The following is a 25004-nucleotide window of genomic DNA, read 5'->3' on the forward strand; positions in this document are numbered from 1 at the left end:
TCTGGAGGCCAGGGATCGTGTCCCCCTTTTTCTCCCCACAACCACCCTTTTCCTTTCTCTTTTCTGATTTCTCCTACCCCCAGATTCCATGAGCAGGGAGCACTAATGTATAAGGAAACTGGGACGCTTGCACAGGCTACGTAGATAACGATTGCAATCCAGAACTACGGACTACGGCACATCCTGGCTGCTTGAATGTACTCTAATAGTTGCCCCAATGTAAACGTACTAGCTAAGATTGTACTGTGTTAATGTTGGTACTCAATAAAAAGCAATGGAATAAAAAAACTCCCCGGAAGGGCATCCACAACAATGGCTTTGGCCACTCGCCACTGGCTTCCGAAGGAAAAGAGAATCCGCTTCAAGGCTCTCCAGAAAGGTCCCAAAGACCTACGCCCCCTGAAACAGCCCTACTCCCTGCGGCGCCATTTGAGATCTTCGAAGGCTAATTTTGTGCAAATCCCCAAGGTCCTTAGGGCCAGACTGGGGGCACGCTCCTGCTCCTTCCTAGCGGTTACGGTGTGGAATTCCCTTCCAGCACTGGTAAGAACCAAACCCTCTGAAACTCGGTTCAGAAATCTTTTAAAACTCTGGCTCTTTAGTTCCACTTAATTGCCCACTTTTGCCTTCTCTAACACTTCTCCTGGGTCTCACAGCAGTTTGGTCATGGTTTCAGAGCTGGAACACTCAGTTGTGGTGTAACCAGGCGCTTTACAACTCCATATCTTATTGTTATTTTAGAGTGCATTGACATAGAGTACAGTGGTTTAGAGTAGAGTGGCGTAGAGTGCAGTGGCATAGAGTGGAGTAGCATTGTAAAATGCAGTGGCATAGATTGGAGTGGTGCATAATAGAGTACAGTGGCACAGAGTGGAGTGGTGCAGAGTAGAGTGGCATAGAGTGCAGTGGTGTAGAGTGCAGCGTAGTAGAGTGGAGTAGAGTAATGTGGCAGAGAGTGCAGTGTCGTAGTGTGATGTAGAGTGGAGTGGCATAAAGTGCAGTGGCGTAGAATGGAGGAATGCAGAGTTCAGTGGCGTGGATTGCAGTGATGCACAGTAGGGTGGCATAGCGTCCATAGGCATAGAGTGCAGTAGTGCAGAGCAAAGTGGTGTAGAGTTCATTGGTGGAGAGTGCAGTGTTGCAGAGTAGTGTCATAGGGTGGATTGGTGTAGATTGGAGTGGTGTAGAGTGGATTAGAGTGGCAGAGTGCAGTGGTATAGAGTAGGTTGTTTCAGAGTAGAGTTAAGTGGCATAGAGTGGAGTGGTGCAGGGTATAGTGCACCGGTGTAAAGTGGCTTAGAGTGCAATGGCGTAGAGTACAGCGGTCAGAGTATATTAATGTGGCTTACAGTGGATTAGCGTAGAGTGCAGTAACGCAGAGTTGAGTGTTACAGAGCAAAGTGCACTGGCATAGAGTGTTTTGGCATAGAGTGCAGTGGCGTGGAGCGCAGTGTAGCAGAGTGTCAGAGAATGGAGTGGAGTTGTGCAGAGTATGTTGGAGTGGCCTAGACTAGAGTAGTGTAGAGTGCAGTTGCGAAAAGTGCAGTGGTGTAGAGTGCAGTGGTGTAGGATGCAGTGGCATAGAGTGAAGTGGTGCAGAGTGAAGTAGATTGCAGTGGCACAGTGTACAGTGGTGTGCAATGGTGTAAGGTGGAGTGTTGCAGAGTAGAGTGCAGTGGCGTCGAGTGTAGTATGCATGTGTGACTGCACACTGCCATTACAGACAACATATTTCCTATTGAAATGACCATTACATTTGCACAGATGTACAGTTTTACTAATAAGACTATATAGTGCACAATAAATCATGTGCGGAAATGGCATCACCTAGTGTATTGATTTGTTTTAATCCAATTAAAGTATTTTTTTCTTACACACTTCAAAATTAACAAAATATGTGCTTCATTTGTGCGTTCCTAATGCAGAAATGTTATTAAAAATACTTGCACAGTTAATGTAAATGTTGTTGTGTCTTAGGAAAAAAAAACTCTCCTGCTCCAAGTATCCTGCAAGATTGTCCATTGTCCATGGATTGCACCATTATTCCATGCAGCATTAAACCATCGGTGGCTACAGTTGTTCCAAGGACGCCATAATGTACCACTAATTACCACCACTAGGACAGTGAGAGAATTACATGCGGGAGGGTTCCGGAGTAGCGTGCTACTCGCCAATAAAGCGCTTCAACACCCCATCGGGGGTAACTAGCGCTATATAAATGCAAACCTTTTTCCCTCTTCTATCCCTCCGCTATCCTTGTCAGTCCAAATAACTGACTAACATCCACCACTCAAATTACTTTCATATTTCACTAGACTAAATCACCACTAATCCTTATGGGTTTCAGGAGTAGCGTGCTACTCGCCAAAAAAGTGCTTCAACACCACATCAAGGGTAACAAGCGCTATATAAATGCAATTTTTTCCCCTCTTCTATCCCTCCGCTATCCTTCTGAATTCAAATAACTGACTAAACTATCCACCACTCAAATTACTTTCATATTTCACTATACTAATTCACTATTAATCCTTTATGGGTTCCGCAGTAGCGTGCTACTCGCCAAAAAAGCGCTTTGACGCCTCGTCAGGGGTAGTAAGCGCTATATAATTGCAATTACAATACAATACAATACAATCCTACCATGAATGGCCACAGAATGTCAACAATGACCACCATCTTGGAAGTGCAAGCATTAACCTCTTCGGTGCCCATGACGAGCTGGACTCGTCATGGGCCGCGGTTGCGCTGTGCCCATGACGAGTCCAGCTCGTCATAAACCCCGCCCGCTAATGAAACGGCCGGCACAGGGCGGGGAAAGGGGCGGGCACTGAAGGGGTTAACCAGTGGTGACACCTTCAATCTACTAATGGCTACAATGCCATTAGCAGATGCCTCAAACCCCATGCACACTGGTGGCCATTTATACCTTTGTGGTTGGTAAAGAGCAATGCCTCCTTCTCCCATTACCTCATTCTAGGGCAGAGTGGAGACCATCACTCCTGCCTAAGGCCACAATGTTAAGTGGGAAAGGATGGTCTCCCTGTCCTTTTGGGAATGTGCAGACACAAACACACACATCTTCCACCAGGCTGTTGTTACTTGCTGTTGACCCCCATGCTGATGCAAGACTCATATGCCTACCATGGAGGTAATAGGTAATCTTACATCAGTTGTTAGTTTGTGCTACTACTATACTTGTAATAACCTAAAAACAGGACAACCACCAGATTTCCCAGTGAAACACACGGGCCAAGGCAATCTATTCACATAGCAATGTTTCAAACAGGTGAGCTTCTATACAGCAATTATGACGAGATTAGACCACAAAAAGCTAGTTTTCCTTTAAGGTGGCTAAGTCTAGGAAACCATTTGTATTAAAAAAGATACAACCAGTTTGGTTTGTACATAGTGGATGCCTGGGATATTTAGTAAAGGCCCTAGCATAGTTCTGTTAGACCTCCGACTGCCTTATTTGGACGAAGAGTCTCAAGAACCAGCAAAGTGCACTTGATGGATTGTACCAGTAATTAAGGCTCTGGTCTGGGGCAAGTCCAGATCTGGATAGGCCTTCTTCTATTGGGACTGGGAGTGGCCAACATTAAGTCTCTTTCAGGGTCTTCATATCAGGTGACAACATGATGACATCATACTGACACTTCCAGCCCTCAAGAATAGAGCGCTCCCTGCGGCAAGCTTGGTGGACATTTGACAAGAACTGCAGTTCATTTTCATTACTTTTCTGCTTATTCTGACAAGCATCCTACAGACAAGAGGTGATAAGAGAGTTGGGTGCCAGGGGTTGTGTTGATCCTAGAGGCAGAAGATGCTGAGTCTGAGCTCACCGCATGTTGACCTGCTGTGGCTTAAAAGATTGCAAGAAGGTCAGGCACTCATTGCTGCTGTGGTGATCAAGTGGCCCCTCATTGGCTTCAGCCTGTAGGCTATCGGCCTCCACAGCTACCTTACTCTTGTAGGGCCTTCTCCGTTACACCATCATGCCTTTACAACACTGTACTTGCAGCAAATAAAAGTTGTTCTTTCTATCCATGCTAAGGAACAGAAAAGAAGTCAATTTGCCCATCATAGAGCAGGAAAGAAAATCAAAACTGGGAGGTGTCTATCTCCCCTTTGGAGGTGTCTATCTCCCCTTTAGAGGTGTCCTTCTCCCCTTTGGAGGTGTCCCTCTCCCCTTTAGAGGTGTCCCTCTCCCCTTTGGAGGTGTCTATCTCCCCTTTAGAGGTGTCCTTCTCCCCTTTGGAGGTGTCCCTCTCCCCTTTGGAGGTGTCCATCTCCCCTTTGGAGGTGTCCATCTCCCCTGCCAGCATCACACCTCATACACAGAGGGAAGGTAGCTTCTTCCTTCAGACATCCGCCAACTGCTGTCTGAGCTGTCCTCTTAAATGGTGACCTGTGGACGAGAAACTGTATTCATGGTCAACCATCGCTTTTTTTCCTGCTTTGCCTCTTGCCTCCGTATCATCGCCTGGCAAAGTGTAAGCAGTATCACCACCAAACTGTTGTGAGCCTCTTCTGTAGTCCCTCCTAGGATTGAACATGGTCTAAATTGAGTTTTTACACCAGAAACATTAGCAAGTCCCTCCAACAAACCAATTTTAGCTCACATTGTCCCCAAAGCATATGTGCCAGCACCCTCATCATTCTTTCTGGACCTCTTGTCATGCACACGATGGGCCAGATGTACGACCAAATTGGTATGTACTACAGTGTCTGCGACACTGATTGCGATTCCCAATGGGGTTACAAATTGCATGCCTTGTGCATATTCATGAGGCACTCGCAACTTGCGACCCCATTGGGAATGGCCAGCCCTCCCATGTATGGTGGCCTGCTGGGCTATGTCTGGGACTGCTTTTAAATAAAGCAGTTTTTTTAATGCAGCCCGTTTTCCTTAAAGGAAAACGGAATGCATTTAAAAAAAGAAAAATGAAACGTTTTTGTTTCATTTTTTAAGGGCAGGTAGTGGACCTTAAAAAATATTTTTAGAGCCTGTCACAAAGCAAAAGGCGTCTCCTGGGGACCCCTTCCCGTTTGCGAGTGGTTTACAACCCTCCTGTGAAGGGTGGTCAACTGCAACTGTTTTGCAACCGCAAAACAGTCATACATGGCATTTGGGGTCACAATTAGGAATAGAACACCCCTTCGTAATAGCGAGTCGCAAATCCTATTTAGCGAGTTGCAAATAAATTTCGACTCGCTAAATAGGGTTTGTACATGGCCCTGTAGGTTTTTGCATGCGAAAACGGGTCGCAAACCCGTTTGCGCCGTCAAAAACGGGTTGTACATCTGGCCCTTAATCTCTTACAATCTTCCACTTGCATCATCAGTACTCTCAAAATACCTGGACTTTGTAGTAGTGCACTCTAAACCTAGGGATAAGTGGCTGTCCTAATCATGGGTTGATTGCAATAAAACATGTTATACGTATAGTTGTATGCCTAATTCAACAGATACGTTTATTTCATAATTCTTTTGAGAATGTTGCTGTATCTGTATACTGTTTACATTCATAATGACAAACCCCAGTTTGTCTTTTCTCCATTTACAGGTGTCTGGTCTGGTTCCAGCAACCAAGATTCTCCCTTGTCTCAGGATTTGTTAACCAAGCAATGAATCACAATCTCCTATGTCCAGGCACATACCATTGTGGGAAGGCCTACACAAAATACTCTGGAAGCAGGTTTCATCACACACTTCAGCCATTGAAATCCATTGTTGTTTAACCGTTACCGTGTCTGTCACCCCTTTGCTGGATGGCATACTGTACAACTGTGTTAATGTCCAATGCATATAGTGGCACTTATTTTCTATAATAGCAATTCACATTTATGTAAATTTAGTTGGCTGGTAGGTGGAGGAATTTCTCTTGTTTCTAATAAGTTGCTTTAAAAATGTAAACACACGTAGAAATCGGTAATCCCAATTTTAGGAAAATGTTTCACAAGATGCACTTGATCAGAAGTACACCTCATCTGTGGATAACATGGTGTACTGGAGGATTCAGAATTGCAGATAGATTATGGATCCATGTGAATTAATCAAACTGGTTTAGCGGCACTCTATGATTTAATTCAACATGAGTGGTTTGAAGCAACATTGACACAATCCTGCTGCTGTGGGTTTTATAGAGAATTGGCTCATAATTAAACTTGTATACAACTTGTTACGGCTAATTGAAATCTTCTTAGAACACATTGTTTTCTATGGTCCAGAACTCTCATACCCAAGACACTGTGACAGGTTCATGGAGGAAAATCCATTATTATGTTTATAGTTTCACAGCTTTCTACCTTAGAACATGCATATTTACAAAAGTGAATTTGTTGTGGACTTATATCGAAAATCTTTTCAACTTTAGGGTAAGATGTGTTGTTTTATTTGAGGAAAATATCTGTTGTATTGTCTAAGTAATCATGTGCTTGCTGTTGGGCGACTGGTTGCTTCGATTTGTTCCTTGAATAAAACTCTCTTGTTGCTCCATAATATTTCAAGTAAAGTCACATATATAAACAAGAGACAACCCTTGGCCAGTATAACATACTTCATTTGCACTTTACAGTGAAATTGATTGTCTTTTTAAATGAAGACAAACTCATTATTCGGGTAGTAAACTATTTGATTTTCATTAAATAGATTTCACTTATTTTGACAAAACATTGACATCCTTTATACAACACTGTAGCATAAAATGAATATTTTCAACATGACCAGTTTAATGGTGCATGTTTTAATCCGAGCTCCTTTCCCCACACACTCACTCCCTCCTCTATACACACTATAAAGTGCTTCATTTGTAAGAAATTCATTCATAATTCTAGGGTGAACATGATGAGTGCCCTCTGATAGCATACTCCAATTTCATAGCCCTTGGTTCACCTTTTTCCCACTTCAATCCTGCTAGTTACCATAGCAAGAGCCCCTAACCCACCTCTCTTCGTAATTCTTAAAAACAATTCCTGTACCAATGGCAAACCAGTCTTTTGGACAACTTGTGAAATAAATCTTTGACAGCATTTCAGGACACACAATGTATTCAGTCAATAATTTAACAGAATTCTTTTAAATCCCTTTTTCAAGTCAAGTCAAGTCAATTAATCCCTTTTTCAATTTCGACTGCCCACAAATAAATAAATAAAATAAATTATAAGACCTACACAATGCAAACAATTTTTAGAAATCATATTTGTAAAGCATTCAGCTAAAAAAATGAGAGGTTTGTTTGTCGGTTTGAACACTTCTCTGTACAGTAAATGCAGAATATCCAATCTGGTGACATTATTTGCATGCCTCTTGATGGCGGTAAGATATTCCTCGATATAGAAATCCACTATAGCTCTGTGTGTTGTTTCTCTGTAATAAAACATTAAAAAGTATTTGTAAATTCAGAAATACAATCCCAATTTCAAGCAAATCTGTTCATAGCCTGGATTTCATCTAAAATAGAGTGTTGTAGCTGTTTGCCCAAAAGGTATTTTCTTGGTTTTCAATACTTGTTTTTTGATAGTGTCAACTAGCAAAGCATCTGCGAATACGAAACATGTTGGTAAATTTAAGTTCAGCTACTTTCACATGGTGAGATTAGTGGTGTTTTCCAGTGACCAAACTACTCGCTTCGTGATAGCTTGACCGAGCATACTTCTCTTGTTCATTTTAGTGGAGAAAACAGTTGTAAATGCTTTAGAGTTTAAACAATTGAAAGTTCTATGATAAAAAACAAACTTGTTATCAATGTAAACAATAAAAGCAACGTTTAAACATTAACTACCTATGAAAACAGGTAGTGAAAAGTGGATTGACTATTAAAATGATTTAGGGAAAATGGTGGACAAAAACAAGGGAAGCAGGTAAATGGGGTGAATATCTTGTTTAACCAACAAATACACTCATTTGGGGTTAACAGATAAAGACAGAACTGTGCAGTATTGTTATTAATGGTTCAGTTCTACCAGTACTTCTGATTTAGGGTAATGTGGTATGTTTGCCTGATTACATGTGCACAAAAAAACTTTCAACTTAAGTGAACACATTTAAAGGTTACTGCCAATAAAAGGCTGGCAGTAACCAATTGCAGTCATTAGACCTTCACTTGGCAAAGGTGAATCAGGTTTACCACACACTAATTCTTTAATGAAATTGTGTGTGGTGAAACTAAAATGTACATGATTTGAAACACGTATTGCACCACCCGTATATGCTGGAAGTACATAAACACATTCTGTTAAGTGGGGGTGGTATAAGCACCGCTGTAGCACATATTTTAAAGAATTTGTATGTCCTCCTGGCCTACTGTTCAAGTTGAAAGCCGGGGCTAATAGCACACACACCTGAATGTGGTGATGATTGGCTCACCATTCTATTCTCCTGGAGGTCAGTAATTTGAGGAATGTTAATTTGGGGAATAGTATGCACTCAATAAAAATGTATGTATTATTAAATCACTCAGATATACATGCTAAATTTACCTTTTATTCTACTGCCTTCCATCCAGGCAGACAGGTCGAGTTTGTTGATATCATTACAGCTCACAAAATCCTCTGGGTACTCATTAGACTCGAATACATTCGTCGGCACCTCTTTCAGGCCACTGTTGTCACAGATTATTCGTGATAAAGTTGCTGTGCTTAAAGCAGATAATTGTTTTTGGGAGAACACGCCTGGATTCTGCCACCAAAACCTGAAAAGTAAAGATGGGTTGTCACACTGAGGAATGGAAATGTTTATTTATGCTATATATTTATTTATTTGTGTATTGCCTCATATTAACAAACCCCACCTACATTAATTTGAAGCTCTGTAGAAAAATCACAGATTAAAAGCAGAATCCTCCAGTCACATTTGTCATACATTATCAAGGTTAGTAATTTATGCAGACACGCTGATTTAAGGCATAAATTCATTGATCGTCAAATACCGAATTGTGAGTGGAGTTGTAAGGGTCTGCGCACATGGACGTTAACTAGAGGACACCTTGGGTAGGAAGGATTTCTTTTGGGAACCCTGGCACTGACCCTGTTAACCCTGGTATCAGAATGAATGAAAGCAGGAAGAGAAGGTAAACTTTCTATAGTATTCAAGCCCTGCCATTTCCATAACTACTTGGCAGAAAAAAGTAGGTGTTGAGGGCGGGACAAGATTTCAACCCTGTGAAGTAATTCGGGTCAAAGGGCGTGTGATACATCTTGGTATCCTTGGTATTTTGGTGAAACAACATCCATTTCTATGGAACACATTGATACTGGTGCAAGTAAGAGGGTGCGCTGGTTGAACATAAGGGGTCTTTAGAACTCAGTAAGCTGTGGCTATAGCCCTGTTAGACAGATTGTCAATGACACACAGTTTGATTTATGGAATACCCTGTGCCCTGGCACAGTAAGAGTGTTTGTTAAAGTATATGGGTCTAGTGTGCAGGTACCTGGGTCTGTGGAATATGCAGTCTTTGTTATGGACTGAAGATTGCCTGGCACACCCTTTTTGTAGACAAGCAGGTCGGTGGACACAGTCTGGGTGCTCTGAAGGTAGGACACTTCTCAGAAAGCCAGGAAGGTACAATTGTACCTGTAACTGTAGAATGGCATGGGCATTTGCTGAGATTTGCCTAACAGATGTGTTGAGAAATGTAGCGGACCCTACCGTTACTGCCCATTCTCCAATGATATTGTCGTATAAATACAATCTGTCAGGCCATATAATCATAGACCGCAAATGAGGAAAACCCATAGTGATGGTCATGAATGTGATATCTCATCACCATTTTGAACTTCCCATTGAGAGAAGATAGGGATTCCCTTTGAGAGTAGAGCAACAGTTTGACGTCACCAAACACTGACATATTGTGCTGCAAGAGGGTTTCACATTAAGGGAAGTTCACCTGGAAGCCACAGATAGACAGCTAATTGTATCTTGTAAATAGTCACTCGAACAAGTGTGCATGCATTCAGGCCTATGACTTATAATTCAAGTATCTCAAAAATAGGCTGCAATACAACAAGTGTACAAAACGTGAACCAAGAAAGATCGCCTAAGGGTAAAAAAAAAGGTCAATACTACCTACAGAATAATAAATGTCAAGTAAGGAAACAAAATATTTACAACATATTTATGTTAGATTTTATTTTTGTTTTTAATTTTTATATTTTCACTACTATTCTTTAATTTGTAGTGTAAACAATATAAACGTATAATAAATAAAATGCAAATAAAGAGCTACAGTAGAACATTGTAGTTAAGATAACACATGGTTAGAATGAGGTTGAAATAAAAATTAATTCAATGAATTCAATTAACTCAATTAACTGATGGCATTGCAGAGCAAAACACAGAGAACCCACGTTTGACAATAAAGGTACCCAGATGATGTCACGAAAACAGTCTGCACCTCCACATAACACTGGGATTTTGTTTGAGGTATCTGTCTCTGTAGAGCACATTGAGTCAACAGCGGGGGTTGTATGATCGGTGAAAATTCCTCAGAACCTGTCTGCACCTTAGAAGATCTAGGGAACATTGGCATTCTTGGTTGAATATAGGATTATCCCGAGGCCTGTCTTTTCAGTCCCCTTTTCTGTTCTCATACAATTTGTTGTCAGCCGTTCAGAATAATTCTAAAAAAGACTCTAAACTCCAGTGAATAACATACCATTTTTGTTTTTTCAATTACAGTTGTAAAATTCTTTTGAAGTTTAGTAGGCTCACATACCCACTATTACTTGAACATAAAACCAAATCAATTATACTGCTTTCTCAATATTTTTGTGTTATGCTTTCTTACTATAGGGAAGTTAGACTTTTATCCATTGACTAGTATTTGGCATCCATTTTGGTATGAGCCACATGTTTTCTGCAAGGCCCCAATGCCTTCCAGCCTTCACACCCCAAAGCCTAACACCCCCATCTAGCACTCGCTTCTCTGAGGAATCCCTCTGCTTGTGATGAATTGCAAACAGACCATATGCTCCCTCTTGGTAATTCCTTGGTGGTGACTTTTTTTGTGGTTGAGTGTCATACACTTGATTACCCAACAAGCCTTCAATTAGATCAAACACAGAGACAAGATCTTGATGGTTCAGGGCACCAGACTGTAGAATGTATTGACCCCAAGCCTGAGAGCTGAGCGAGCCTAACTATATGCATTTCAGAAAACATTGAAAACAGACCTGTTCTCATTCATATACAAGTGAACTTCAAGCAAATGAGGAGAGGTGAAGAAATTGTACTGGGGCATAACTATCTCTTAATAGACTCTAACATCTTTCTTGTATCCGAACATATGGACCAAGGTACACCTGCAGCATTAGCCAGAATGTAACAGTTAGCGCTCTGAAGTTTTGTTTATTTTAGAGTAATTTATACGTTTTGTATCAGTACATGATATTATGGTCATTCCATGCAGCATGAGCACCTACATGCCTCTCACCATCCTGTTGCTCAACTGCTAGTGCATTTAGCGTCATTTTGCAAGACTTTTCATTCTGTTTAAACCCCTGTGAATGTGCCTAAGGGGAATTTGTGTCTACACGTATGTCTCTTTTGATACCGCAGATCTCTCAGGAAGGATGATAATAAGAAATATAAGCATACATTTATTCAGTTTACAGTTTCACAGCAGGTATGGAAGAAAACAAAACTTAATGTATATACTATACTTTAATGTAGAGGGATGAGAAGCATAAATTAGGTCTTTTGTCAAAGTTAATAGGAATGGTATTAGCTGCACAAGTCTCAGTGACGAGCCATGTAGATGTAGCAACAGGGAAGTCTTTTGCTGGAGCAAGGTCAATGCAGCCCTTGGCAGCATTGTGGCCCATACCATCATCACTGACAGCTTGTTTCAAGAAGGAGTTCCTACCCTCAAGGTCATCTTTAGTTTACACATGTATGGTTGCCGTCTTTAGTTCAAGCCAAGCTAGACCACAAAAAAGCTACATTAAATCTTTCTAGGATAGAGCACCCTGTCAATCTAAAGGAAGAGATGCTCTAATAAAGATTCATGCAGCTCTAAACACAACACAGGTCTCTATGAGTTGGGTTTTCCCTTGGACCACAGCTGAAAAGTCCTCACTTGAACTGTTTAAATGTCCTCCAGGGGACTGGATGAGGAAGTACTGATGGAGAACCATAAAACATGAGTTCTTGAAATATTGCTAGAGTACTATTGGAACAGTAAACTTGAGGACCCTGTATATACCAATGCACATAAAGGCACCCCATCCTCAGAATATTTTGGAGAGCTATGTGTTGACAGCTGATACCCTTGTCAAGAGAACATACTATCTGCCAACAAACCTTATTGGCATCTTGTGCCATATCCGCAGACGTTGTCAGAAAAGAAAATTCATCATTTTCAGGGTTACTTTGCCAACTCTGCATTACCTACCTACGCCTCTTCTAGCGGCCCTTACCACTAGCTACCATTCCTCATGATGGCAAGTTCCATTAATTTTGCCTGCAGGACACGTGTACTCCATAACTGGGTCACTTCTGGCTAATACAGCAATCGTACTCTGAACCACAACTGTCCCAATGACATACGCTCAACATAGATGGCTTCAAATATGGAACTCAAATTCCATACCTACATTAAACCACCTACTAATTACAATATTGTTTGTGAGCATAACCTATAAATTGCCCTATATCTGAACTAGTGTTCACTAGAAATGATCTGCATCCAACTGGTTTTCAGGCATCTGTCCTTTAGCAAATTACCTGTCTCCATCCCGGATTTTTCTGAATTGGCTTCCGATCAGACAAGCGAAGAGGGGACCAACTCGCCCCTTTTCAACAAATGGTTCAGCTATTCCTCCAATCCAGAGGTCAATATTTTCTGGAGTCTTATACAAATCCAAGAGCTTCCTAGCCAGTTCTTCATTTTTAAAGACTGCAGCGAGTTCAGCCAGGTTGTTTGGTTCAGTGAGTCCACAGTACCTTCGCCAGGTATTGTATTCTAAAGAAAAAAGTATGTAAGATAACATGGTAAACCAAATGCCATGCTTTACATGATTTAACTGCATGTGATGGAACAAATTATTTTGTTGATGATCAATCTATAACAACTTGCATGCCTTTGGAGTAAATATGAGTGTGAGCCTATTTACCAAAGTAAGTAGGAGTTGGTACCTTATCTACCTTTCAAAAGACAGGTGGATCCTAGCTGGACTGAATAATTGATAAATATACACATGCCAACAAATACTAGGATATACATCACCTAGCCATGCACTAGCATTGCCAAAATCCAATATGAGGTTTGCACCTTAATTTACGTTCCATCGAATTGTAACAAACTGCAACAGCTTTGAGTCTTATAAATGTTTGACAGTCTTCAAAAATGTGTCTTGTTTGGGTATCAATGTCATGGTGTAGTTGTGAAAGATGGAGTTATAATGGATCTTTTCTGTAAATGCTGTTCTTTGTCAATTTGAACAATAGTTATTCTTGAAAATGTTGAATTTAATTGAAATCCATTTTTTATTGCGGTATTCTCACACAATACTTTTAAAGCTGTGAATAGCATACAACTTTATTGTACATACTGTTTTTTACTATGGATAGGCCTTGATAAAGAGTCCTGTTTTAATTTCAATGTGGCCAGTAACTGGGGTTACAAATCCTTACAAAATTACAAGGTTCACCCACGGACTCTCTTGCTAAAAACAGGAAAAAATAGGAATTACCAGCATAATTGCACCAGTGAGTACTGAATACTTTTGTAATTCATAATTTTTTTGTGGTATCTCAGGGACTCATTTGCAATTTTTGTTAAACTCTGCACACTCAGATTCTCTGGTACCTGGTTGGGGTGAGGGAGTGACAGTTACCGGGTAAAATTTGTTGGGTTACCGATTCAAACGAGATTACAAGTTTCTCCCAAAGGGACTATATTGCTGATAAAAGCCAAAATGAGAATACCAGCATAATTAACTTCAGGAATTACTGATTATTTCTGTAATTTCTAATTTCTCAGTGGAGACTCGTTTGCAATCCGTGATAAACTCTGCACCCACATAGTCATTGGTACCTCCCCCAAACCCCAGGGCAGGTGGGTTACAGGGTAAAATTCTATGGCCCTTTATGAGTTGACTAGATTATTGCTAAACATAGTAGCAACATACCAATGCTAGGATAACACCTGCCAAAACCACACAAAGGAATTATATGTGTTAAAAATATGTCTTTCTCTATGAACTTACCATAAAATAAGGTACAAAGTCATGTTCTAGGTCACTTTGCACCCTGATTACCAGAGCAAGTCAAAACCTGTCTCAAGATTGGAGCAAATGACTTGAATACTATAAACAGGGCCTTCAGCTCTTCACTTTGTACTTGATATCTACATCTACAGGCTTGTTTTTCACGAGTGTGGCCACCACTCATCTGTTGCAAATGTTCCCTTTTGAAATTTGGGGTTCAACGACCATGCCATGCAGTTGCTATATGCACCGACTGGGCCCGATTCACAAAGGTAAATTTGCACACATAGATTTACTCATGGGTAACTCTCATACTGGACCTAGGTGTAAATGTACAGGTGTTTGCTATTCACCATTTCCAAATGTCGATTTACATCGGAATGTACCCTTACATGTCTCCACCACATGGAGAAGCAACCTACAACAGGATCTACCAGTGTAAAGTTGCTACTAGTAATTCATTTTTCACATGTAGAGTCTCCCTGTTAAAAATATAGGCAGAAATATTAAAATGTATTATTCTTTAACAACATTATTTAAAGTATTTTAATATAAAATATACATATAAAATAATTTTGAACGTGTAATATAAACATTCAACTAGTAAGATAAAATGTTATAGCTCACTAGTTCATTTTGTTCAAATTGGGTAAAATAATTAATGAATTAAAAGATATCTATTCAATGTAAACCTATTTTGAAATAATAATTTAACTAAAAAAATCCCCACTACAGTAACATACTAAACCCTACTTAATATGTAATAATTGTTGTTAAAACTTATGTGTAGAATTAAATTAAAACATTTGAAATCGTTTAACTAAAGTTGAACATTTGAATTTTATTTTAAAATTACGTTTCTTATGAGAGTTTAAAATAATAAAACTATTGTCTAGTAGTAATGTATAGTTCTAACATCAAACAAACAAAAAAATGCATATATGCTTATATGCAATTTATACAATTTAAAAATTGAAATTACTTTAGTTATTTTCTTTATTTCCAATGAGGTGTTAAGTTAGCCTTGATTATTTTCAATGGGAGTGTGTTGCAGTATTAGTGAGTGGCCATGTGTGATGCTTGACTTACTATAAGGATGGACTGGAAAACAATTACTACTGTTTTGTAACCTCTAGGGCTGTAGTTACCTAAGAAGTATATGGGCTCACTTTTTGAGGGTGGGTGTTTGAAGTAGCATGTCCTTCCCCAAACCCAACCTTACTTTTCCCTTAACCCCTTACATTTTGTATTTCCACATTTTCCAGCCACTTGCTTTGTGCAACCAAAATCTACTAATAAAACATAGGTTTGCACATGTTAAAATCTCCACACAGAAATGATAGGAAGGGAGGAGGTCTCCGCTTGTAGGTTAGTAAACAGCATTTTGTAGAACGTGAGTAGTACTACTGTAGTATTACTTCATGTACTAGAAAATTCAGTTTGTGAATAGGCCCCTCTGTGTTTGTTTTGTACTGCGGTGGACTCCAGCATTCGTTTTTGTGACAAGGATCTTTTTTTCAAATCACCAGACTTGAGAGAGGGAGGAGAGAGAGGGAGAGACAGACAAAGTAGGTGGTAGAGAAAAGTAGGAAAACAGTGAAAAAGAAAGATAGAAACAAAGAAAGATACAAACAAACAAAGAAAGAAACAAAGAAAAACAAAGAAACAAAGGAAGGATTGGAATGTAAGAGTGAGATAAAGACCTGTGGGTAAAGGGGTTGTGGTTGCAAAAATGTGCAGAAAATCGGGTAAAGGGGAAGTTAGCTCTGCAGATCTTGTGGAAAGCATTGTATATGTTAATGGTAATAAAGTCGAGGTGGAAGAATCCAAGCCACTAATAGGAATATATTGACTGTCTTTCTTCATTCTGAAAGGCAATACACTACAATGTTGATGGAGGAATACAGAAGAAAAAATAGTAGGAGGTTGTTGTATCATTACAAAAAGCCAGGACTTACTCGGAAGGCCGAAGTCTCTTCCTCGCTGTAGATCGATAGAAGCCAAGTCTACTCCAACCCTATTAGGTGCTTGGAAGAGTCTCTCGCGGACCTCGTCTGACATCATAGTGTCCTGTTTCATTAACCTGGCGTCGTTAATCAGAAGGCCCCTAAGGAGTGGGTCAATCCCACCTGTAATCAGACCACAGGTTCCAGTGAGTTAGGGTTAAGAACAACAAGTGAGAGTTTGCCTTAGTTGTGGTAATCCAAAAACATTGAGAAAACATTCAAAACTGCCCAGAAAAAACTTCCAGATAGACTGGATTGTAAATTAATGGCTTATTTTCAGGATAGTCACGTAAGATAAAGTTTCCTATAATTAATTTCATATATGTAGACAGTGATTATCTTGAAAATTTAGTTTGGACCCTTTCCTTGTGGACCTATACTGGACAACGCAGCTATAAACCTTTTGAGGCTGCCCCTGACTTGCATGGTATTTTATTACTTGCAACATTCTATATTGTGCTAAACTACGGCATTCTAAAGCTTTACACCCAACATTACAGGTAATCTCTTCTGTCCCAATACTTTGCTAATCCATCTGTTCATTGATTCTATAAATATGTAAGTAGCTTTAAGTTTCAGCTTATATATATTGTACTGACCTCAGTATATCACATCTATGTAAGTAGTTACACACACTGACGTCAAGGGGCGAAATTTACCTCGAGCATATGGGCATAGCACTTAAGATGTGATCTCAAGACCTGGAATGATATTTAGATGTGCTCATAAGAACTAAACAAAACACTTTGTAGCAATAGCAGAACTGTACAACCCCCCCTAAGCGACCTACACAACTTTGCATGATAGAACTGCAGTTCATTATGCTTCTCAAGTTATTCTCTTCTCCATCTAAGAAGACGGTGCAGTTGCACTGGTTGGACCAACAGAGTGCCCTAGTTTCTTTATTGCTAGAACTAGGGACCACAACATTGCCGATCAACTCATTGGGATTACTGAGGTGAAGAATGGAAAAACAGACCAGAATCAAACCTTATCCCTTCGGATTCTTAACTGCAAAGCTCTTGATGTGACTTTCAGGTCTACACATAATAATCTATATGTCACAACCAGAAAAGGGCATTCCATTCCAGTTGCAGTATTCATAACACAGAACAATACTTTATGTGTGTCGCATGGAATTTTGATAAGCTCACTCACTTTATCACTGTTGCTAGTTTGGGGCTGAAGTTTCAGAACTTTCACTGTGGGTGATGGTTGTAGACAGTGACTTACTTGCATTGTTACACATCTACATATGAGGTGCATTCATTAACAGACCCTCATCTGTAACAAAACACATCTTGTGAAGTCTTTAGAGTATGCATGATAATAAATGTTGCGTGCCTTCACCTGATGCTAATTACAATAAATTAAGATGCTCTGCTTTTCGCAAGTGGTTTTCTATGGGATTTGAGTCCCAACGCAAAATGTTGTCGTTATGGTATTTCATCACCTGCCGAGAAATTGTCTTTGGTATGTTTCAATGGCCAATCACAAATCACTGACATTTGTTTAGTCAGGCAAGCTAAAGCTAACTGTCCTCTGTTCATTACAGTGTATAGGTTTGCAGACATAAATATAGATACAGGGCCTATGCACATGAGTTTCATATTGGAATAGTATCATATGAACTCAATTGTGATTTCAGAAAAGCTTCTTACCTTCCATAACAAGTTTCCATGTAGCAAAAATGGTTTGATGGAAAGGTATCTTAAAATCTGGACCATAAGGCTTGTACTTGCTGTCCAAACGGAACATGTACGGTGAAATGGATGTGTGGGCAAAACGAAAGGCAATAACATAAACCGTGGAGATTCTGGGGTCCACATCTTCATTGTAACTTTTGTAAGGAGGGAGTTCTAGATCTGTCCAGTCTCCAAGTACAAGCGGGAGGTAGTCTCTATAGGTTATCACCTAGAATGAAGAAGCCAAAGTTTAGTGGCTAGTTAATTCATTTGATTTGATTGAGGCATTGTCCACCTTAAGGTTTCATAGTACAACCACTAAACAAGGGGTAGTTATTCTTTCTTTAGGGCCCCAAGTTTTGGAATGCTCTACCCTTCAACATCAAGCGCTCTTGTTCACTCCTCAATTTCTGATGTAAGCTGAAATCACGTTTGTTTGGTTAGGCAGTTATAGGCCATTGTAAAGAGACTCTATAGGTTAGTGGGGCTATATAAATCCTGTTAATCAAACAATCAATCAACCAACTAATCAATTAGTTATTAGCTATCAGTGATGGATATGCAACCTAATGAGTATCTAACCTTCATTCTGATTCTAATCTTAGGCATATGCTATTTAAAATGAGAATGTTCTTGCAATATAAAAGAATAGGAGATAATAAAGCGAACCCTTGCTTTCTGATGGCTGATGTAGCTGCAAAATTAAGCAATAAAATGCGTTGTATATAGGCTATTGATTTGCCCTTTGAATTTGGTACAGATATGCCTCTTTTTTAAAACCAATCTTACTAGCATCAGGTCTACGTTAAGGAAAAGTACCATTTCAATTTTTGACTATCTCGAAGACTTCTCTCATTGTTTTGCTGTTGCCAGATTTCAAAGAAATGTTCAGGGTGGTTTTAGAAATTGTGTACACTTGCCATCGCCCTGCTCCAAGATCTAGGAGATACATGATACTCCATTGTTAAGCTGAGTTATGTTTGATTAACATTTTAGTCTTCTGTTACATTGCTGTAAGAGACAAGAATTTAATTTATTTTAAAGAAATTGTGCACTTTTGCACAAAGAGGTGATGTCTCTTCTTTACCATTCTTTTATTTTTTCTTTTATTGCCAGAAATATTCGAGAAGTTTTACTAAAGCCTTTTATATTTTTTTAAATAAAGTGTGATGTATTTTTTGTTCTGTGTATACATTTAATTTGAATCTAAAAAGCAATTTGATAAAGTCAAAGAAAATGTATTTGCTCTGGTATAATTGCCTCCCGTGTGGTGAATGGCTTCCACTCCCTAGGGCTTTCTTCCTTATTTTAAATATCATGCTGTGCTAATGACTTCAAACCACAGCAACATTCATGAAAGCAACCCTTTTAGGTGGTTGTATACTATAACACGGTCGAACTATCTACCTACAAAAATACTTCGTCCCCCGGATTGTTAAAATAAGTATCCTACTTAGACCTAACTGCACATACGCCATCTTAGACTGTGGTAAGGTTCGCAAAGCAGAAGCAAAATATCTGTAGGTCAGTTATTTTTGTGTCTGTCTGATAGTGGTGTCTTAGGGGTGGAACACATTTTGCATTTAATGTTTTGCAGACGCTATATGTCTGTCAAAGGCAAGCTAGGTCATTTGCTGCTTTAGTTATGAATTGTGCCCATCTTATGGAGGGAGGCTTAGGCCTCCTGAATTCAAACCTTAATGGCTCAAGTTTCATTAGCAGTTGCATTTTCAAGATACTCTTAGCTAAAAACAGGCCCTGGTGATCAATTATGGGGTAAGAGTAGCACTACGGCGGCCATTTCCCTCCATTATAGACATTGTTTCCAGTCCTGGACGGTTGTGTGATAGCCTAAAGCATTGTGTGTGTTCTAGTTTGTTTTACTTCCAATTCAATAATTAGATTACCACACTTGGCATCAATTATTTATTGGTGAAAGTGTAATTACTGAAGACAGTGTTTGTAATGACCTACAGTGGGGTGGTCACACTAAGTAGAACTGAAAACCATAGACATGATGGTGATAAGCAGCAAATCTATCCCACTGCTAATGGTGGACTCAGGTTGGTATCTCAGATACCCAACTTAATTACAAGTTTTTTTTACCTGAAACATGATTTAACAGTGGAAGTACATGTACATACTTACAAACACACATAAATGGTGTGCCCACTACATTTCAGCACACATCAGCAAAGGCACCACCACATACAGATTTTCATACACATGGGATAGAAAGGAGGCAACCAGGACTTCAATCATTACCTGCATCAAAGCTGCCACAATCTTCCGTGCCTCCTGATAAATTTTTTCTCCATTCCAATGTGGATTTAACTTCTTTAGTTCCCTTGCCAACCGGTTGTGCTCTCGCATGAATATTGTGTTGATGGTCAAGTAAGCCAAATTTTGATTGCCTCGTTTGTCACCTTACAAAAGAGGAAACCGCAGTTAACAGAGTGATTGATTGACACATGTATCCACTGAATCCGAAGGATATTACATATAAATACCAAGGAACACAGCATGCATTGAATATATAGATATGTGGGACCACTGGGTGATTGGCTTAGATTGGTTGGATCCTCAGTGGTCTACACAAACTTCCAAGGCACTTATTGGAATCCCTGTGGCATGTTAAGTGTTTCTAAACTAGTCTATGAATTACCTGTTCTTCCCGCTGACTGGAAATAAAAACATTTGCTTGAGATAGATTCTGTCTGTGAAATGGCACACTTGAGTCACCAGATGCACTTTATAAGTAGCCCTGCAAGTCCATGTCCTGATCTAGGAATATCTTGGATGCTGATGAGCCTCAGACAGTCCCACTCAAGCAAAGATGCATGTGTACATTTTCAGAGTATCTTTGCAGGTAAAGGTCTTGCTGTTGAGCTCTTCTCCTATAGATACAAGACCTTCTATGAGCTTGCTGCTGTAGGATCCAAGGATGTCAGAGTATGGAAAGGGGCTTTCTGGTTCAATACTGTCTGCTTGCCAATGAGACTCCCCTCAACCAGGAAGCCAGAGATCCTCTGCATCCTAATCCACCAAGTTTTCTGGTGACTACGGAATAACAGTCTTCTACTCTGGTCATGGCTGCTGCTAATGATAGTTTGTAAGAGCTTGGCTTTTCTTAAATGCTTGGAAGCTCCCACATGGAAAGTGACATTATGAACCTTTACCACTGACTATGGCTCATTCGCCGAAGACTAAACTCTATCCTGGATTCAATTTCAACTAACACTCCCAACACACAATTTGTAGTGACATGTACCTCAGTTTTAACTATTGTGAACAAAACACTCATAGTTGATGATCAACACTTCAAAGATTCAGATAACAATGGTTGTAGATTTCAAGATCACCTACCCCAATAACACTCAAATTGAGTTCATGGAAATCTTGCAGAGCTATTTGAATGCTAACCCATCACCACATTGGGATCCAGCATACTTGTTTTTGATTTGACTCAAATAAAGTTTTCTTTAAGGCACTGATCAAATGTACAGCAAACCACTGAAAGAAGACAGTACCTAAAATGATGAAATTCTTAGGTGCAAAGTAATTTTGGGCCAAGTTATAACAGCACCTTTCAAGGTTTCCCCAGAGCAATGGGTACTAGGTGTTTGGACATTGATTTCTGTATACGTTTCTCTATTTGCTGTCACTTTTTCCCATGCACAGTTCAACAGCTTTTTCTGCCAATATCTATGTAGGGAATAGAAATTGGAAGGGCAAAACCTGCACACTGTTTGCAATCCTGATTGTGACTTAATCATCCAAATCAGGATTCCCTGAATACTAATAAGGAAGGGCTAAACGTTGACATTTGTATATAGATGATTTTGAATCAAGATTTATTCTCAATATTGCACCACAATATTATTAATGTATTTTTGGACAGTGATGTTCTATTGTAATTTCTTTACATTTAAAAGTGCACGATAGATTGGGAACATGTATTTTGATATGATTTATTGAATATCAATATGATTAATTTTTCATAGATTTAATGCAGAATTTTGTTTTCAGATCTATGGCTCGTTAATAATGGAGAACAACTATTGGTGGAACTCTTTAGAAAACCAACAGATAAAAAAATCACCCATACGATTTAATAGTGCCCAGCTAAAATTACGGGCATACCCATTTTAAATAGTCTGCTTCTATTATAGTAAGCACTACGCAGAATATTAATTTGAATTAGTCTTAGGTAAGTCTGTTTCATCATCTGCCTCCGGTGCATCTGTACTGCCCCCAATTAAAATCCTCCACAGGTTCCAGTCTTTTTCTCTGAGGAGCTGTTGGCATTATTTCTTAGTGTTCCATAAATAGTTTCAATTGCTTCTCTAATGGATCCTTCCAATAACACCCTTCGTTTTAGTGGGGCTGTCTCTAGCAGGAATGTCCAATCTACTGAGCCCACAATCACCCTCATTTCAGAGGTGTAGGTATCGAAATTCCTGTGAAAGAGACATCTTATATTCTTCCTTTAAATTTTTTTGATCAATCAACACACCTCTTTGCCACATATGTTCCACAATTTACTTATATCTACGGTATCACAACTCTGAAACCCCGCGAGTTAGGGTACTTCTTTCAATATAGAATTCCCCCATTGTGGTGTCTCTTTCATGAACCTCCTCTGCAATTCCATAAAAGTTGTGGTCTTACTCCAAATCTGTATCAATGTCCTCATTGCCTGTAGGAGTGATTGTTTTTTCTACCTCAGTTCTGGAAGTATTGAGATAGTACAATACACCAGTTGTAAATTGTTCTATATTGCATGGCTAGTTTGATTCTTAGTGACCTCCACTCCCATCCCATAGTAGTACCAAATGACTGTTTTTGTGTGCTGGAAAAAGGTGTCTGGGACCAGATAGGGAATGTTTTGAAACACATATGACACTTTTTGTAGTGTTATCATTGTAAAGATGGCTACCTGTCCAACATCAATATTGGGAGTTGGTGCCACCTCTGGGCATCTAATTTGAAAGCTTTTAAGACCCTCTAATAATTATGGTCCATAAACCTTTCCTTGACTCTAGTGACTTCTGTACCTAGGTACCTAAATCCTTCCTCCATTATTTGGATGCCACCAGCAGGGATTTCTACGAATGGTATACTGTTAAAAGAAATGGTGCACTAAGGGATAAAAACCTGGACTCAGTATCCGAAGTAGTTTGCGTAATATAAAGTTTAGCATATCAATTGAGGGGTTAGGTGGAAAACACATCCATAACTTTTGATAACTACTGTCACGATACTAGCCCAGCGTGCACTCTATTTAAATACGCACATAGGTATATCCTTGCTTTGAATACAGGACGGGTGAAGAGGCACAGTGGACCTATGGGCTTGGTCATTAACTACTAGTGAATCCCTGCAACTAATAGGATATTAAAATGTGATATGTGGTTATTTAAGAGAAACGTAATTGTGTAAAATAAATTGATTTATATGTGTGGGGTCTTATTTGGAATGAAGGTTCCTTGTGCAACAAAGCAGTCCTCTCGTAATCTGGTTCTTTTCTCCTGTTTTTCAGGATTCTGTGGTATAAACTACGTTTTATTTATGTCTTTAGTGGACTTTTATAGTAGATTTGATAATATTAAACAAATTTGTGAAAAAATATAATTAGACTGCCCATTTAAAGAATTTTAATTATAATTATTGGAAAAGTCACCCGCCCCAAGGTTGTCTTCAAAGAGACAGTCATTTAGAGAGAGGGAAAGAACTGGATATTGAATTGTATGCTTTGATGACGTCTAGGATTTACGGTAGGAAAGTAGAAACAATGTTGTTGATGCGATATATCTTTTGGAGTAACTCACAAAATCTGATCGTGGATTATATACATATATATACACGAAAAGGCCAAGAGCCTTTGTGATCTTTTTTTTACAGCATTGTCATGCAATAAGTAGGTGATTAGAGGATATAAGTGTTGCCATAATCTTCAAGACAACATGCAAATTCAGATTTTGGTTTTTATGCAGTAAAATAACATTTTGGAAATGTACTTTATACAATTAGTGATCGGGTGTGTAATGATTTCATGGTTCAAATATTTGTATTCACCTTTCAGTGCAAAATGATACAAAAGAATGCCGTCGCTATGAGACCCCTTTCCAGAGGCGCGCATAGAAATAGGAAAAATAAAAACAATCAGAACAAAGCCCCTACTACCCCTCCACCCCAACTCCCTGCCCCCTTCCCCTGTGCTCAGAATAATGTGCTTGAGTGTCATGTGACCCTCCTGTATCTAGAGCACTATCGTCTTCTTCCCTCCCCGGTTGTTCCACCCCCAATTGCAGCAAGTGTAGGTACTTAAGCACACATACATTCGTAGAATTCTGCAGAGAGCAGTGTGATGTAAGGCACCCACAGCTCTCTATAGGCTGCTAACTGATGAGTCATTGCGAGTGTCAGGCATTCTATACCTACAACGTGCCATATTCTGTAGAGCCAATCGGTATGTGTCAGGAGTTTCTCTGTACCCCAAAGCAAGAGAATTCCGGGTAGCCCCACTCCCACTGCCAAGCCAATGTATCATCTCATCCTAGATTTGAGAAAAAAGGTCAAGGGGTTGGGAAGTCCCAGGACAATGTACGCTGGGAAGAGTGGCAGCTGTGTGTCACAGTACTTGTCAGTGTCTGTCACAAATGCATCCCACTACCGTGTGAGTTTTGGACAAGGCCAAAGGAGGAGGAGCAAGATTCCTGGTGCCCCACAGCCCATCCAGCAGTCCATACAGCGAATGGGGTCCTTCCTGTGTAGTCTAGCAGGAGTTAGATACCAGTACGTGGCAATTTTAGTAGAAGCTTCTATGCTTGCGGTGTTGCGTGCCGTATGACGTGTTCTATAGTAGATGTACGCCCATTCTTTTCGGCGTCAGGGTCTACCACAACTCAAGCTCCCATGGTTTCTGGACCGGCATTTTTTCCTCGGTAAGAGGTTGCCGCAAGACGGCACATAAGTCAGTGATAATGCGTTGCTTGCTTTTCAAAAAGTGTGAGTGCCTGCTGTGCCCCCTCCCAGACATCTGGATGGGTGACTCAGTGGCAGGTATCGCAAACGTTCTGTCTCCATCAGGCTGTTGTTGGCCT

General features: G+C 39.8%; 1 protein-coding gene across 1 annotated transcript in view; it reads right to left on the reverse strand.

Moving 5' to 3' along the window:
• Positions 1-6371: 6371 nt before the first annotated feature.
• The window catches only part of LOC146772736 (myeloperoxidase-like), a 60905-nt gene continuing 42272 nt past the window's right edge, over positions 6372-25004 (reverse strand). The window contains exons 7-12 of the mRNA XM_085638797.1: positions 20164-20324; positions 17875-18127; positions 16166-16336; positions 12724-12961; positions 8481-8692; positions 6372-7368 (exon numbers count right to left, since the gene is read on the reverse strand). Of these exons, the coding sequence (XP_085494923.1) occupies positions 7346-7368; positions 8481-8692; positions 12724-12961; positions 16166-16336; positions 17875-18127; positions 20164-20324 (1058 nt within the window). The 3' untranslated portion in view covers positions 6372-7345. The remainder of the gene's footprint in view (positions 7369-8480; positions 8693-12723; positions 12962-16165; positions 16337-17874; positions 18128-20163; positions 20325-25004) is intronic.

Source organism: Triturus cristatus, chromosome 12 (genome assembly GCF_964204655.1).
Source record: "Triturus cristatus chromosome 12, aTriCri1.1, whole genome shotgun sequence".
Lineage (NCBI taxonomy): Eukaryota > Metazoa > Chordata > Amphibia > Caudata > Salamandridae > Triturus > Triturus cristatus.